The sequence below is a fragment of the Mustela erminea genome, chromosome 14 (assembly GCF_009829155.1).
Source record: "Mustela erminea isolate mMusErm1 chromosome 14, mMusErm1.Pri, whole genome shotgun sequence".
Taxonomy (NCBI): Eukaryota; Metazoa; Chordata; class Mammalia; order Carnivora; family Mustelidae; genus Mustela; species Mustela erminea.
The window spans coordinates 91645584-91659981 of NC_045627.1; the positions used below are offsets into that span (position 1 = coordinate 91645584).

Sequence of the window (14398 nt, forward strand, 5' to 3'; positions counted from 1 at the left end):
TACTGTGAAGAGTGTGGCTTAGAAGAATGGCCTGGTTTTCCATAATCGCGGGACACATAGCTTTTCTTTGCCAGAAAGCAGACATGGAGGGGGTGGGCTCCAGAGGGCAGGGCCCCCCGCGCTGAGCTTCTGCGCACGTGTGCAGGCCATCATCGCGCTGTGTGAGGAGAAGATGCTCTTCACGTCCTCCTGCCGCCTCTGCCGGAGCCTCTCGGCCGTCGGGAGGAGAGTGCTCTCCATCGAGTCCTTCGGAACATTTCAAGGTAAGCGCTTGCACACACAGTCACACACGCACACATGCACACGCACATGTGTGCATGCCGTCGTGCTCACCGTGTAAACACCCACACTCATGTGCACGTGCCCCACGGGCACTCGTGTTCACACTCACTTGCTCATAGTCCCAGAAGCATATGTGAAAGGGCAAAGTCCTTCACACCTACTGGTGCATGTGCACACTTGTCCACACACACACTTGTGCACAAGCACAACACTCTCCCATGCACACCCATTTTGTAGCCATGCTCACAGACAGACCCCTTCGCTCTCAGTCACCTTGCACAGGCTTTGCAGACACCTGGGCCCCTGGGGGTGGAGCGCAGGTCGTGCTGAGACGTGAGCAGCCCTGCACCTCTCCATGCGGGTCCGTGAGCAGGTCGGGACAAGGGCCCAGCGACACTGTGCCGTTCCTTCCCACTGGCCGGCACCACACGGTGTCTGACAGACCCGTTACTTCTCCACAGGAGAAGCTGCTGCTGAAACCTCTGGGCTTTCCTGTCCCCCGTGGGGCTCCGGCATGGTCTCACATCACGTTTTGAACAAATATCAGTGTCTGTGCCGTGCCTGCAGCAGGGAGCCTAGAGGACCCTCAGGGCGGCCACACGGAGCCTCTGGTGGCAACAGGCCCCAGTGGCCTGAGGCTTAGCTCCCTCGGGCAGCAGAGAGCATTCCCCCGGGAGAGGCTGCAGGCCACAGAGAGGGGCGTGTGTCTCGAGCTGTGTCCACGGAGACCACAGACATCTGTGCAAGGGGCGGTGGTGGGGAGGGCCTGTGTGTCTCGAGCTGCGTCCACGGAGGATGGCAGCTGCATCCCGACTCCGTGTCCTCCTTTGGGGACAGCATTCTTGTGATCGTACTAGAAAGCAAAGGCTCTTTGGACAAGCTGCTTGGACGACCTTATGAAGACCCTGGGGGGGTGTGCATGCTGCACAGGGAGCCCAGGGGCTCCTGGAGCCTCCGTAGTTGGAATCAGCCAGGTCATGCAGATGAAGGTGGCTCTGGGCCAGTGCTGTGGGGGGAGGGAGGCCCAGGAGAGCAGGGGAGGCGCCTGCGTCCCTCTGGTACCAAGTGCAGTCACTGGGGATGCCCACCCTGGGCTCAGGTCCCCGGCCGCCTCCCCTGCAGCAGTCACCTTGCTTTTGTCCAGATGTCACCGAGAGCGCCTGGAGTGGGAAGCCAGCCACAGGAAGCGTGGGGCCCAGGAGGCCGATGGGGGGCCAAGCCGTGGACCCAGGGAGCGTGCCCCAGCGCCCTGCCCAAGAAGCCCAGGGCAGCCCAAAGCAGCCTGCTGCCCAGCCCTCCAAGCCCCTGCTGTCAGCCCCCGTGAGAAACGGAGAGCAACTGGCCAGTCTCCTCCTGGACTCCCAGCGCCCCCCAGGCGACACGGAGAGGAGGTGCCTGTGGAAGGTGCAGACCTTCCCCAAGCTCCCGCCCGATGGCCCTGAGCCCAGCACCCTCTGCCTGACGCTGACCCCCGCCAAGAACCAGCCACCCATACCCCAAGTCTTCCCTCCAGACCTCAGCAAGGCCTCTCTAGATGGGAAAAATGGCCTTTCCAGCTACAATTCAGAGGCTGATTCCAGACTGCTGCCGGGGCAGGAGCCCGAGCTCCAGCAAGGGGGACCCGGAGACGCCAGCCAAAGTGGGGACAGGGCGTGTGGGGCACTGGGCTGGAGCCCGGTGGAGCAAAGCGCCCCACCCCGTTGCGAAGACCCTGGAGATGCAGGCCGAGAGCCCAAGACGTACAGGGCTGAGGAGGGGTCGGCGGGGCGAGCTGGGGAGCCGGCTAGCGCCACGGCAGAGCAGGTGGGTGATAGCGGTTCCCGCCACATGCCAGGAGGGGCCCGCATGCGTGCATGCACTCGGTCCGTGGCTCACGTGCGGTGCTGGTGTCTCCTGCACGGAGAGGAGCCCCACTGTCACTCCTGCTCCGTGACTTACCAGTTTCAAGCAAGCTGTCTGTTTCTGAAGGAAGCTCTGGGTACTGCCTGCTGTTGTCCCCGGCCAGGCCCTTCCTGCGGCCTTCCTGGAGGTGGGGTGTCCATGGGAGCTGCCCCGCACCCCACTCGTTCACCAAAGGAGACACACCCCTGCTTCGGGGTTAATGTTCTTGCCAAAGGAGTGTGCAAGGAGCTGCCTTCCCAGGAGGAGGCGTGGCAGCCCCAGGCCGGCAGGCTTACCTCTGCTGCTCTGTTCCCCGGCCCGGTGGCCAGCGGCGGCAGCGCCTTTTTCTCCTAAGTATCTCAAAGTCAGGAGCAGGCTCCTGAATGGCCCGGTTGGTTGAGCACCCTACTCTTGATCTGAGCTCAGGTCTTGATCTCAGGGTCATAGGTTCAGTCTCTGCACTGGGCCCCACGCCGGGCATGATACCTGCTCCCCGCTGAGCATGGAGCCCGACGCGGGGTTCCATCCTGTCACCCTGACATCACGACCCGAGCCGAAATCAGCAGCCGGACGCTTGACGGACTGTGCCGCCCAGGCACCCCAACACTCGAGTTAGTTTAAAACAAATGTCTGTCGCAGAGATCCCCCTGCACACCCCTGTGTCCACACCTTAGCCCACATGGTCTCCACTGGCCTCCTGGGCCCACACGGGCTTGTGTGTAGACAGCTCCAGCCACTGAGGCAGGAAAACCCCCACACCCCGGACTGGGCTCACCTTCCCATGCCCAACAGCTTCTCGGCCTGAGACAACAGCAGCCCACTTCTCAGACGGCTGAACTGAGGCAAGGAGCAGCCGTCCATGCCGTTGGAGGGTGGGCAGCCGCTGAGGGGCAGAGCCGAGCCGGGGGAGCCCAGCTACTCAACCACCAGGCTCCCCTGCCCCAGAGGCCTCATGGGACCAGGGCCCGTCCAGACCTCACCCCCACCCCAGGCACAGCCTGCTGGGCATCAGGGCCCCAGATCTCTGCGGCAGAGCTCCACCTGGTTTCAAAGCCAGCTGCCGCAGCCTCCACATGTGGCGAGGGGCGTGGGGAGGGCCGGAACGTGGGCTGCCAGCCACACTTGCAGACATTGGCAACAAGCTAGAAAGAGCAAGGCAGCGGCACCCTGGGCGTGGGGGGGTCAAGGGTGCAGACGCTGCCTCGGGGACCCTCCCTAAAGCATGTGCTTGTGTGTCCCAAGTGTGGTGGCTGGGGCCTGGCTCTTCCTGCAGCCTCCGAGGCGAGGACCTCCTGCCAGCTGAGTGCGTTCCTTGGACTCCCGGGAAATCTGTGTGGTGGGGAGGGTTGGGGAGAGTACAGTCGTGGAAGACGGCCCATCTCCGCCACCAAGCGTACAGCTCTGTGGCGGCCAGTCCCCGAGTCCCGCAGCCAGCCCCAGCCTCCACCGCCAGCCCTCTCTTCACCCTCCCGACGAAGCTCGGTCCCGGTCCCCGCATCCACCCTCTGTCTCCGGGACTGTGACGGCTCCTGGCACCTCACGACGGCGGCGGCACACACTCCTGGTCCTTTGGTGCTGGCTCTCTCCCTCGGCATCAGGCCTCTGGGGCCCCTGCACGCAGGAGCAGGTGCCGGCCCGTCGCTCCTCTCAAGGCTGCGGGACACTCGTCCCTTCATCCCTTCATCCGTGCTGGGCGCTCGGGGCCCTGCCCCCCGTGGCTGCCGTGACCCACGCTGCTGTGAACACGGGTGCAGACACCTGTTGGAGTCCCTGCTCCTGGCCTTGGGGGTGCGTGCCCACAGGTGGGGTCACGTGATCATCTGGTGATTCTCTGTTCAGTTCCTGAGGGTCCACACTGGTGTCCCCACATTCTGGCCAGGCACGCTGGATTCCCAGCCCCTGTCGTGTCCACGTGGGGACGTCGCTCCCCACAGGGCCAGGAGTGGGCCATGTGGGAGGCCCACCCCACCCTTATTCAAAGTGGTTCCCGCCCTGCCACTTGCCCACGGGCCCGGGACCACGCCTGCTAGGTGCGACTTCTCCCTCCCCAGGTCATCTCCCTGCGGCAGCTCCTGCGCCAGCTGGGCCGGCCCTTCAAGGAGTGCGAGCTCTGGGCTCTGTCGCACGCGTGTCTCACTGCTCTGCGCGCTCACCAGGAGCACCCAGGTGCTGGTTTGTCCTGCGGGTCCGCGCTCAGCCTGCCCCCCGACCCGTGCGTCCCAGGGCATCACATGGCCTCTGTCAGGCACATGTGGGCCCCGGGGACAGCCTGGGGCCAGGTGGCTGTGAGCCCACAGGGTCCTGGAGGTGTAGGCTCTGGTCTTAGGACCAAAAGGGTCTGGGGGCCGCAGGGGGCAAGTGCATGGAAGGTGGGCCTTGAGGCCGATGACCCTGCTGTAGAGTGGGAGTTGTATGGGTGGCCCACAGCCCCTCAGCAGACGCCATTGTCCCCAAGGAGGCAGAAGTGGCCGGGGGAGGGGGGATTTCAGACACTGCCCTGGTTTGCAGCCTGCTGGACAGTGTGACAGGCCCACGAGCCATAGGCCCTTTGGGGCGCAGCCTCCTCTGGGACCCCTCAGAGGGGCAGCACTCGGGGCTGGGCTGGGACCCTCCATGCCCCGACTTCTTCCTTCCTCTCCATTTCCAGCTTGATGTGCGAGGAGCGGCCCTGAGGCAGCTCCGGTGGCAGGAGGGGTGTTGCAGAGGACCCCCGTGCCCCGTCCACCAGGCTGGTGCACTGCCCCGGCCCCTGGGCTCCCTGGGGTGGGGGGCGGCGCAGAGGGAGGCTGCCCCCCCCCCGGCCTGCCTCTGCGGGGTTCCTGGGAGAGCAGCGTTCCCACGTGAGCCACCCTGACCCTCACCATCTCTTGCAGCCTGCCTGTGCCTGGACTCCGTGCTGGTGGCCGAGGACGGGGCCGTGCTCTTCAGCCCACCCCCCGCCAACGGTGTGTACCGGGGTCGCCCTCAGGAGCTGTGCTCTGCCGCGGACACCCGAGCCTGGAAAGAGAACTCAGAACTGGGGCTTTTCTCTCTTAGGCACTTACGACTCGTTCTTTCTGGCTCCTGAGGTTGCAGAGCAAGAACTGGTGACTGAGAAGGCAAGCGGGCACCCCCTGTCCCTCCCTACACCCACAGCACCCATGGTACCCCCTTCTGCCCAGAGCCGGGGGTGGGGGAGGAGGCGTGAGCCCAGCGCAGGGCCCAGGAGAGGCAGGGCCCTCCCGCAGTGCAGCGGTCACCTCCAGAGCCTGGCCCTCCTGGCCAGGGTGGCCTCCACCTAGCCAGTGCCTCCCCAGGGATGACAGGCGCATGGCTCTGGGAGCGTCACCCCAAGAAGGGTGGGACTTGGGCAGGGACCGTTCGGGCCAAACGTGCTGGTTGAGAGAGCCAAGGGCTGAACGGTCAGCAGTGTTCACAAGGCACTTGCTACACAGACCCATTATCCAAAATTAAACTGCGAACTTGGGGTCACCTAGCTACCTCAGTCAGTGCAGCGTGCAACTCTTGATCTCAGGGTCATGAGTTCAAGCCCCACACTGGGCATAGAGCTTACTTTAAAAAATAATAATAAAAAATCAAATTGTACAAACTAAAAGTTAGGTAAATTATATTTGAAACGCTGGTGGAATCCCACCTCCCGCCCCGCCCAGTGTGCGTCTAGAAACCCGTCCCTGAAACAAGAATGGCAAGTCTGAAGGGCAGAGAGAAAAAGGCAGCCTGGTGGGGCCCCAGGCCCGAGGGAGGCACAGTGGTGAGGGCCCTGCTCCCTCTCTCTGCCCCACACATGGGGACAGAAGCCACACTCTCAAGCCCGAGGCCGTGGCTAGGGAAGGGGTGGACCCGCGCATGCCGGCAAAGACCCCAACCAGGTGGTGCCAGGGAAGGCCAAGGGTCCCCACCGGCCTGTAATGGCCCCTGCCCTGAAGCCAGTGGAGAACGTGTGGTCGCCATGGGGTCACATCCCCCATCCCTGGCAGAAGCAAACGCCCCGCCCAGCCAGGTGTTGTGAGAGGAAGCCTTGTGGAGAGCCGGCACTCTGACCGTCACCAGCAGCAGCGAGGCCAGCCCTGCCTCGTGCTGGGAAAGGAGGCAGGTGAGGAGCAGGAAGGAGGCACTCTTGCCGCTCCCAGCCAGAGGCGCATCCCTCGAGGCTCCGTGGAGATCTGGTCTCCCGCCCCCCATGCGGCAGTGAGGAGGAGCCCTCGGCTCAGGTGTCCGGACCCTGAGCTCTGCCACCACCTGGCAGTAATGAGACGGTGCCCACTTTCCAACAGTGCTGTCAGAGAAAGCCAGGTAGAAGGTCACAACATGAAAATGTCCAGGTTTCCAAAAAAACCACTTCCCATACCAAGAACCAGGGAGACTTCAAACCGAATGAAAAGATCAACAGATGCCAGCATTGACGCTGTGGGACACAGCCATAGCGGGGCTAAGAGGGAAATTCGTAGCACTGAGGCACATGCGTGAGAAAAGAGGTAAAAGTTCAAGTCCATAGTCTAAGCTACCCCCTCAGGGACCTACAGAACGAAGAGCAACATAGACCCAAAGCAGAAGGACAGAAGCCATGAAGACTAGAGCCGAAATCAACAAAAACGGGGAACAGCAGAGGAAACCAGTGAAGAGCTGGTTCTTAGAAAAGACCAATAAAAGTTTGAAACTTCCAGCAAAACGGACAAAGCCAAAAAAAAAAAAGGGGGGGGGAGAAGAAAAGAAGAGGAAGGAGAAAAAGACACGAATCACCGTTGCCAGGAATGACACAGGGGATGCCCACAAACCGTTCAGACATCGAAAGAATAATGGCGGGCTGCAGACAACTCTACACACATGAATCTGACAACTTTGGTGAAATGGACCAATTCTTCGGGAAACATAAACTACCACAACTCACCCAATACGAAACAGATCTTTGAATAGCCCTGACTGTTGAGGAAATAGAATTTGTAATTTTAACAAAAGTAAATCTCTTGGTCCAGAATTTCGCTGGAGAATTCTACTCAACGTTTAAAGAAAAATTAATATCACTTCTACACCATCTTGTCCAGAAGACAGAGAACACTTCCCTGTCTGTTTTTTTAAGCCAGTATATTTCCTGTCAATGTATACGGATAGATGGAGGCTTACATACACCAACATCCCTCACAAATATCAACACAAAAGTCCTTACCAAAATATGCAAATAGAATTCAACTATATATAAAAATTATGCACCATGACACAGGAAGTTATTCTAGGGATACCTGGCTGGTTTAGCATTTGAAAATCAATCAGTCCAACATATTAACCAGGTAAAAAAGAAAGACCCCATAATCACACGTATTGATACAGAAAAACCATTTGGCAAAATTCAACACCCGTTCATAATAAAAAACTGTTTCAGAAAAATACAAACAGAAGAAAGTTGCTCAACGTAATAAAGAGTGTCTACAACCACACACACACACGCACACCCTGTAGCTAACATCATACCAAATGGGAAAAGACTAAATGCTTTCCCCCAAGACTGGGACCAATGCAGGGACGTGCATGGTCACTACTTGTACCCAGCATAGCGCTGAAGCTCGAGCCACTGCAGTAATGCGAAAACAGCATGAAGACCAAGAAGAAATAACACCATTTGCACATGACAAACTGTCTTTGTAGAAAATTCCAAGGAAGCCCATGGGATTAAGGAGTGAGTTCTGAAGGTCACAGGATGTAAGATAAACGCTCAAAAATCCATTGTATTTCTGCATGTTAGCAATGAACATACAGACACCAAATTTAAAATACAGTCCCCTCCCCCCAGAAAACACAGCGCGCTCTCTCCGCGTCAGCACCGTCTCGGAAGCCTCCACGCGGTGGAGGAAGGGGCGATGGCACAGGCTGAGCGGAAAAGGAAGACAGCGAGGCGGAGGACCACGAAACGCGCCCGCGGACGCCCCCGTGAAGCCGCAGGAGCAGACACTGGGAAAGCCGGAGGCCGGGGACGCTGGTGCAGACTGTTGGACACACACCTACTTTCTAGAATCTGTTTCAGGAGATCTAAAACCTCCCTCGCCGTCCGATCTCAACGACCACTTTTGAGAGACCAGCCTCGTTCAGACCAAACCTGTCCCTTTTGGTCCTTTGCCCCGGACCTGTGACTTTCGGGACTAAGTCTGTTCTCAGCTGTGGCCAAGTGGGACGTGTACGATAGATCGTCTCTTCGGTTGTCTTAGCTGAAGAAAAAAAATTTTAAATAAATATTAATTTGAATTGAATTAAACTATAAAACGTAAACTTAAGGTAAGTGACCATGACTCAAAAAAAGGAAGTACTTACATTCAGATCTAACCAAGCACACACCGGACTGAATGTGCTGAGAACTACAAAATCCTAATGAAAGAAATCAAACAAAATCTTAGGCAAAGAGTTCTTAGACGTGACACCAAAAGCCGTGTCCATAGACTTTTCCACAAAAGGAAAAGTGGGCAAGATGAACTTCATCAAAATCAGAAACTGACCACGTGGGGCTCATCCCGCGTGTGGAGGATGACTCAGCCACGGGAAGGCCTTCGTGTAGAGCGTCGAGCCAGTAGGCTGGAGAAGACAAATCCTGTGCATGTCAGTAGGGGACCCCTGGGAGGGATCTGGCAGTAACTTCTGGGCACAACACAGAAGCACGTTCAGTGAAAGAGAAAGTCGATGTACGCCTCCGTGACAACCTCAGACTTAGAGTGAAGCGACTGGTGCAGACTGGCAGCAAATACTAGGAAAACACACATCTGATAAAGCATCTATATCCCGAACATACAAAGATCTCTTAAAAGTCAGCAGTAAAAAAAAAAAAAAAAAAAAAAAAAAAAAACCCAAATTGGGCGCCTGGGTGGCTCAGTGGGTTAAGCCGCTGCCTTCGGCTTGGGTCGTGATCTCAGGGTCCTGGGATCGAGTCCCGCATCGGGCTCTCTGCTCAGCGGGGAGCCTGCTTCCCCTTCTCTCTCTGCCTGCCTCTCTGCCTACTTGTGACCTCTGTCTGTCAAATATTTTATGTATTTATATGACAAAGATCACAAGCAGGCAGAGAGGCAGGCAGAGAGAGAGGGGGAAGCAGGCTCCCCGCTGAGCAGAGACCCCCCCCCCGATGGTGGGCTCGATCCCAGGACCCTGAAATCATGACCCAAGCCAAAGGCAGAGCCTCAACCCACTGAGCCACTCAGGCGTCCCACCAAATCAATTTAAAAACCAATCCAGTTTAAAAGTGGGCAAAAGGCCTGCAGAGCCCCTCGCCAACGACGTCATACGGCAAACGAGCATGAAAGCTGCCCGATGGCATGGGGCACTCAGGAATCGCCCACTAAAACAAGGAGACAGCACTCCGCGTCCATGAACGCGGCTGGCACCCCAAATGCTGCCCACACCAGAGGCCGGCGAGGATGCGGAACAGGAGCCCCCGGGCACCGCTGCTGAGCATGGGAAAGGACGCGGCCCTTCTGGCAGCTTCGTCAGAAAGTAAACACGTACCTGCCTTAAAGCCCAGGAGCCACATCCCCAGGCACCCGTCCCAGGGGAACCGTGTTCAGAACCCCAAATGGGACACAGCCCAGATGCGTGAGTGGTTAAGCACGCGGGGTCCGTTCGCACCGCGGAACGCCGCTGAGCAGTAAAAGGAGCGAAGCGTTGACCGGCGGTGACCTGGGTGCGTCTCCACTGGGTTATGCCGACAGCAAGACGCCAACCCCGAAGGTCCCAGACCGCATAGTTCCATGTATGAGAAACGGCACGACCCTAGAAACGGACAACAGGTCCGTGGTTGCCAGAGACAGAGAACACGTGTTGGGGCCCCCGGACCCCTCCTGACGACCGGATGCTCTGGATCGTGGTGGTGTCCGCCCGTCACCCGGGCGGGGCCGCTGCCCTGCGGTTTGGCAAGATGTCACCTCTGTGGGGACCTGGGCCCAGGACACACGGACCTCTGTCTCACTGCTTACAACAGTACGTGAATCTATAATGACCTCAAAATAAAGGGTTGAATGTTCTCAGAAGGTCAGTAACCATCTAGAGCCGATAATTCCCTCTCGTGGGACTTCCCTGCACAGGGAGCTCCTGGCCGTGGGAGGCCCCCACCCCGGGCGCCCACACCACCCTGGCTGCCCGGCGACAGCCGGCGGAGCGTCCAGTCGCAGAGACGGGTGTGCGTGGCCACCATTGCCGGCTTGCAGTTCTGTCCACTGTGCCAACCTGACAAAGTGACAGAGGAAGTGTTCGCGGTGTGACGGAACGCACAGGTGTGCTGAGTCCACGGAGCCGAGCCTCCCGCTGCCCCGCTCACCGGGCCCTCCGCGCTGCGCCTCCATCGGGCCGTGGAGTTCAATGACACCGGCCAGCGTGTGGCAGTAACTTCTGGGCACAACAGCATCCGCCTGTCTGTCGCAGGCGGATTTCGGATCCAAGAGCTGAGAAGAATCCGAGACGCTCCCCGGTCTCTCCTGGGGGGGTGACACCTTCCTTTAACTCTGGAGCTGTGTGCCCATCCTTCCCCCGGACGTGGACGGCTGGGAGGCGTAGAGGCGGCCGGTCTTGTTCAGAGCCTGCGGTCTACCACTGAGCAACACCCCACAGGTTCGGGGGACCCCAGCCTCAGACCCCCGAGCTGCGACCCCCACCTGCCTGAGGACCGTGAGAGCGGTCAGGTCCCATCAAGGCCTCACATGTCAGTGTGAAGACCCGCGGGTGTTTGGTAAACATGCAGGTCCCCAGGTCAGGCCCCTGTGGGATCTGACTCGGGGTCTTGCCAGGGCCTCCAGGCTCCAAGCAGGTGCACAGGGGGAGGGTCTCCCAGGGCTGCTGTCCCGCTCGTGCACCCCTGGGGAGCACAGAAGAAGGAGGGGCCACTGAGCAGGGCTGGGCTTTTCTCTACCCAGGCCTCCGTGTACGCCGTAGCTGCGGTCCTGTGGACGGCGGCCAAGTTCAGCGTCCCCCAAAACCACAAGCTGGCCCTGCCACGCAGGCTGAAGACCTTCCTCTTGGACATGGCCAGGCGCAGTGCCCAGGAGCGGCCACACACGGCAGAGGCCATCAAGGTAAGCACACTGTAGCTGGGACCCCCACTCACCGTCCAGGGCTCGGGTGATGACCAAGCAGCCAGGTTCCTGTTTTCAGGAAAAGTGGGCATTGGACAGGGCGGGCCACGGGCTTCATTTGTGGACAGGTGGTGGACAGGTGGTGGACAGGTGGTGGACAGTGTCTGCTGCCCGTGACCCTGGCAAGCCCCTCCCAGACCAGCCAGTTGCCTCCAGTGTGTTCGCCCGGCCGGAGTGGGCAGGGGGTGTCCTGGGACCAGCCTGACCCGTGTCCCTCTGCCAGCAGGGAGCAGAGCCCCCCGGCCACCCCACTTCCCTCGTGTCCCCTGAGGGTCCTCTCAGCCTCTCCTTCCTTCACCCTTCCAAGACTGCCCCATCTGCCAAGAGCTGGACAAGTACAGGGGGGTCCCGTGAGTGTTTCCATGACCAAGAGGCCACCGGAAGGCCACCCCCGGGGGGAGAAGCCCCTGTGGCCTTCTCTGCCCCTGACGCTCTGGGCCTCTCTGGCCTGCCCGGCCAAGGAAGGATGAGGTCTCGTGCCACGGAGAAGCCAGCAGACGTCAGCTACAGTGCTGGGACAGTTCACTCAGTAGCTACAGGTGGATGGACGGATGGATGGACGGACAGATGGACGGCAGGGAAGGAGCTTCACTCCACTCCAGATCTGCACGGAGGCAGCCAGGCGTGTTCAGGGAGGATGAGGGGCTGGGGGTGGCAGCAGCCGTGTCCGCCATCCCCAGACCTGGGAGCCGGGCCCAGCCTTCCTGAGGATCGACGTTCTGAGCATCAGGTTCAGGTCCTGGGCTGTGAGGGACACAGGCGCCTCTGGGACGGGGAAGAGTTCGCAGTCGGGACCTTTGGCAATAAACGCTCTGGGGGGTTAGGTCACAGCCTCTGTCCAGCGCTGGCAGAGCAAACTGAGCTTTTCCAGACAGGAACCCTGGGGGCTCTGGGCCCCCCAAGCCGTGCTAGGCTGGGCAGCCTCCGTGCAGAGCCTGGGTGGGGACGTTCTCTGCCGAGTTTTCTGTGGTTCTTGCCAGCGGTTAGGAAATGATATGGGGCGGGCGGCGGGGGAGGCTTAAATGGCAGCTTAAGGAAAGAATCTTTGTCTTCACGTTCAGGACCGTCCATAACCCAAATGAAAAATACAGATTCTCAGCAGTGACATTCTGTCCCCAAATACCAGAAGGTCTGAGCTGGCAGAGACTCAGTTCCCAGGGGTCAGCTCCATGCTCCGGGACCAGCCCTCACCCCAGAGCCGTCCAGGGCCCACGTGCACCAAGGGTGGGCCTCAAACCTGCTTCCGCCCAGACACAGGCTCTGGGGCCACACCCACAGTCACCCTGCAGGCCCCACTGGCCTGTCGTCAAGGTCACAGAGGACTTGGGCTTGTCTGGGTTGCAGTGGGGGGTTGCTGTCCTGTCTGCATGTGGGAGCTGACTCGCTATGGGTCTTAACGTCTCCCTTCCTCAGCACTCTAGAGGGGCCGGCTGGAAAAGGTCATGTTCCCTCGTGCCCCTCGTGTCCAGCACTGGGGTAGCCCCTCTCCCGGAGCCTGCCCCTCGCCCCTCACCCCTCCCTGCGGATGGCTGTCAGTGGGGCAGCAGTCCCAGGAAGGGCTGTGGCCATTTCTGTTGGGTCTTTATTCCTTCCACACGGGGCTGCTGGATTTCCCCCCAGGCTGCCCGAGGCTGGGCCTGCTCAGCTCTCCCCAAGGGGGCCCCCGTGGAGTCCCCCTGTACAGGAAGCCCGCAGGCCGCCGTGCGCTCTCTGAAGGCCCCTCTGCGCTTGGAGGGACATGGGGCCGCCACCCGGCCTGCGGCGTCTCAGAGCGCCTGTTCACGGGCTCATCCCTCCTACAGACATGCGGCACCTACCTCCGTCAGCGAGGCATGGACAGCAGGAGGATTCTAGCCCACCTGAGGGCGTCCACCCGCAAGGCTGGACGGGGACTTCCAGAGCAGGTGAAGACCCCTCAGTCTGCGCCCCGGGGAGATGAAAGTCCTTGCATTTTGCTGTTTGCTGTCCCTGTGGAGGGAGCTGAGGTGGTAGCTTCTCCTCCGCTCTCAGGGCGGCTCCTGTGGCGGCCCCATGCCCTGCCCTCTCTGCGGCCGTCGGGGGCGGGGGGCGTGTCCTGCAGGACGACCCTCAGGTGGCCGGCACGCTTGGTCAACGTGCCTGCAGCCTCCTGAGCTGACCGGGCGGGGCCCTTGGAGGGCAGAGAGGCCACCCTGAGAAGCCCGGGGTCCCCGTCGGCGCCCAAGTCTTCCCAGGCCCTAGAAACCGACCGAAACCTTGTGGAACTGCGAAACGGTATCCCCAGAGCCCAGCAGTGGGAGTCAGTGTGGGCTGTGGGCCCCACTGAAGGGTCAGAGAGCACCCAGCGTCTAGTCCGCACCTGCGGGCCCTGCCGTCACCTTGACTGGGACCATCCGTGGCCTTCTGCCTCAGGCTGACCAGGAGGAAGAGACCATCGGCCTCCAGAACGCGCTCTCCGTGGGCGAGCTGAGCCCCAGCACGACTCCCGCCTCTGGGCCCAGCTCAGGTGGGTCACCAGGGCCCAACCTCGCCTGCCCCCGATGCCACGGCCGCCCCCGCAGCTGACCCCAGCCCTGAGAGGACACCCACAGGCAGGCACCCCTGGGCCCCAGAGCATCACGGCAGTCACGCCGTTTACTCACACCCTCTGTCTCCACGGCCCAGTTGTTCTGCCGCGTCGCCAGCCCCCGGAGCAGGCCGTGCGGCCGGGCATCCCTCACTCTCTCCCCAGTCCACGCACACACCCTGCCGACCGCTTCCTGTCCGGGCTGGGTGGTGACCCCAGCCTGCAGCAGGAGGGAGACCCCTCGTCCTGTCTGTGGCCCCCGCCCTCCACCACCCGGCCCCTCCCCCGGCTCCTTCACCCTTGACCCTGGAGGTCGCCATGGGGTGGGGAGGAACCGCCACAGCTTTGGGGCGTCTGCACTGCCCGCTCTCAGGCAGGGTTTGTCCCCAGGCTTTGTTGGGGTCAGCCGCGACCCTAGGCTGGTGGCCGTGCAGGGGCCTGTGCCCACGCAGCCCCCCGGCACTGAAGGGGCCACATTGCTGCCGGCCGCCTTCACCGCCGCAGCCACACACTTCAGGCCCATCGTGCCGGCCCCAGATGCAGAGGACGCCAGGTGAGCACCCGACCCTGGGGCCGGTGGGGTCCCTGCGCC

The 14398-nt window shown here is 60.6% G+C and overlaps 1 protein-coding gene across 2 annotated transcripts in view; it reads left to right on the forward strand.

Moving 5' to 3' along the window:
• The window catches only part of KNDC1 (kinase non-catalytic C-lobe domain containing 1), a 59365-nt gene that overhangs the window by 18880 nt on the left and 26087 nt on the right, over nucleotides 1-14398 (forward strand). For both annotated transcript variants that reach the window (XM_032313256.1, XM_032313255.1), the window contains exons 5-13: nucleotides 146-263; nucleotides 1427-2085; nucleotides 4215-4329; nucleotides 5037-5108; nucleotides 5200-5261; nucleotides 11043-11201; nucleotides 13064-13165; nucleotides 13653-13746; nucleotides 14197-14359. In XM_032313256.1, coding sequence (XP_032169147.1) covers nucleotides 146-263; nucleotides 1427-2085; nucleotides 4215-4329; nucleotides 5037-5108; nucleotides 5200-5261; nucleotides 11043-11201; nucleotides 13064-13165; nucleotides 13653-13746; nucleotides 14197-14359 — 1544 coding nt within the window. The remainder of the gene's footprint in view (nucleotides 1-145; nucleotides 264-1426; nucleotides 2086-4214; nucleotides 4330-5036; nucleotides 5109-5199; nucleotides 5262-11042; nucleotides 11202-13063; nucleotides 13166-13652; nucleotides 13747-14196; nucleotides 14360-14398) is intronic.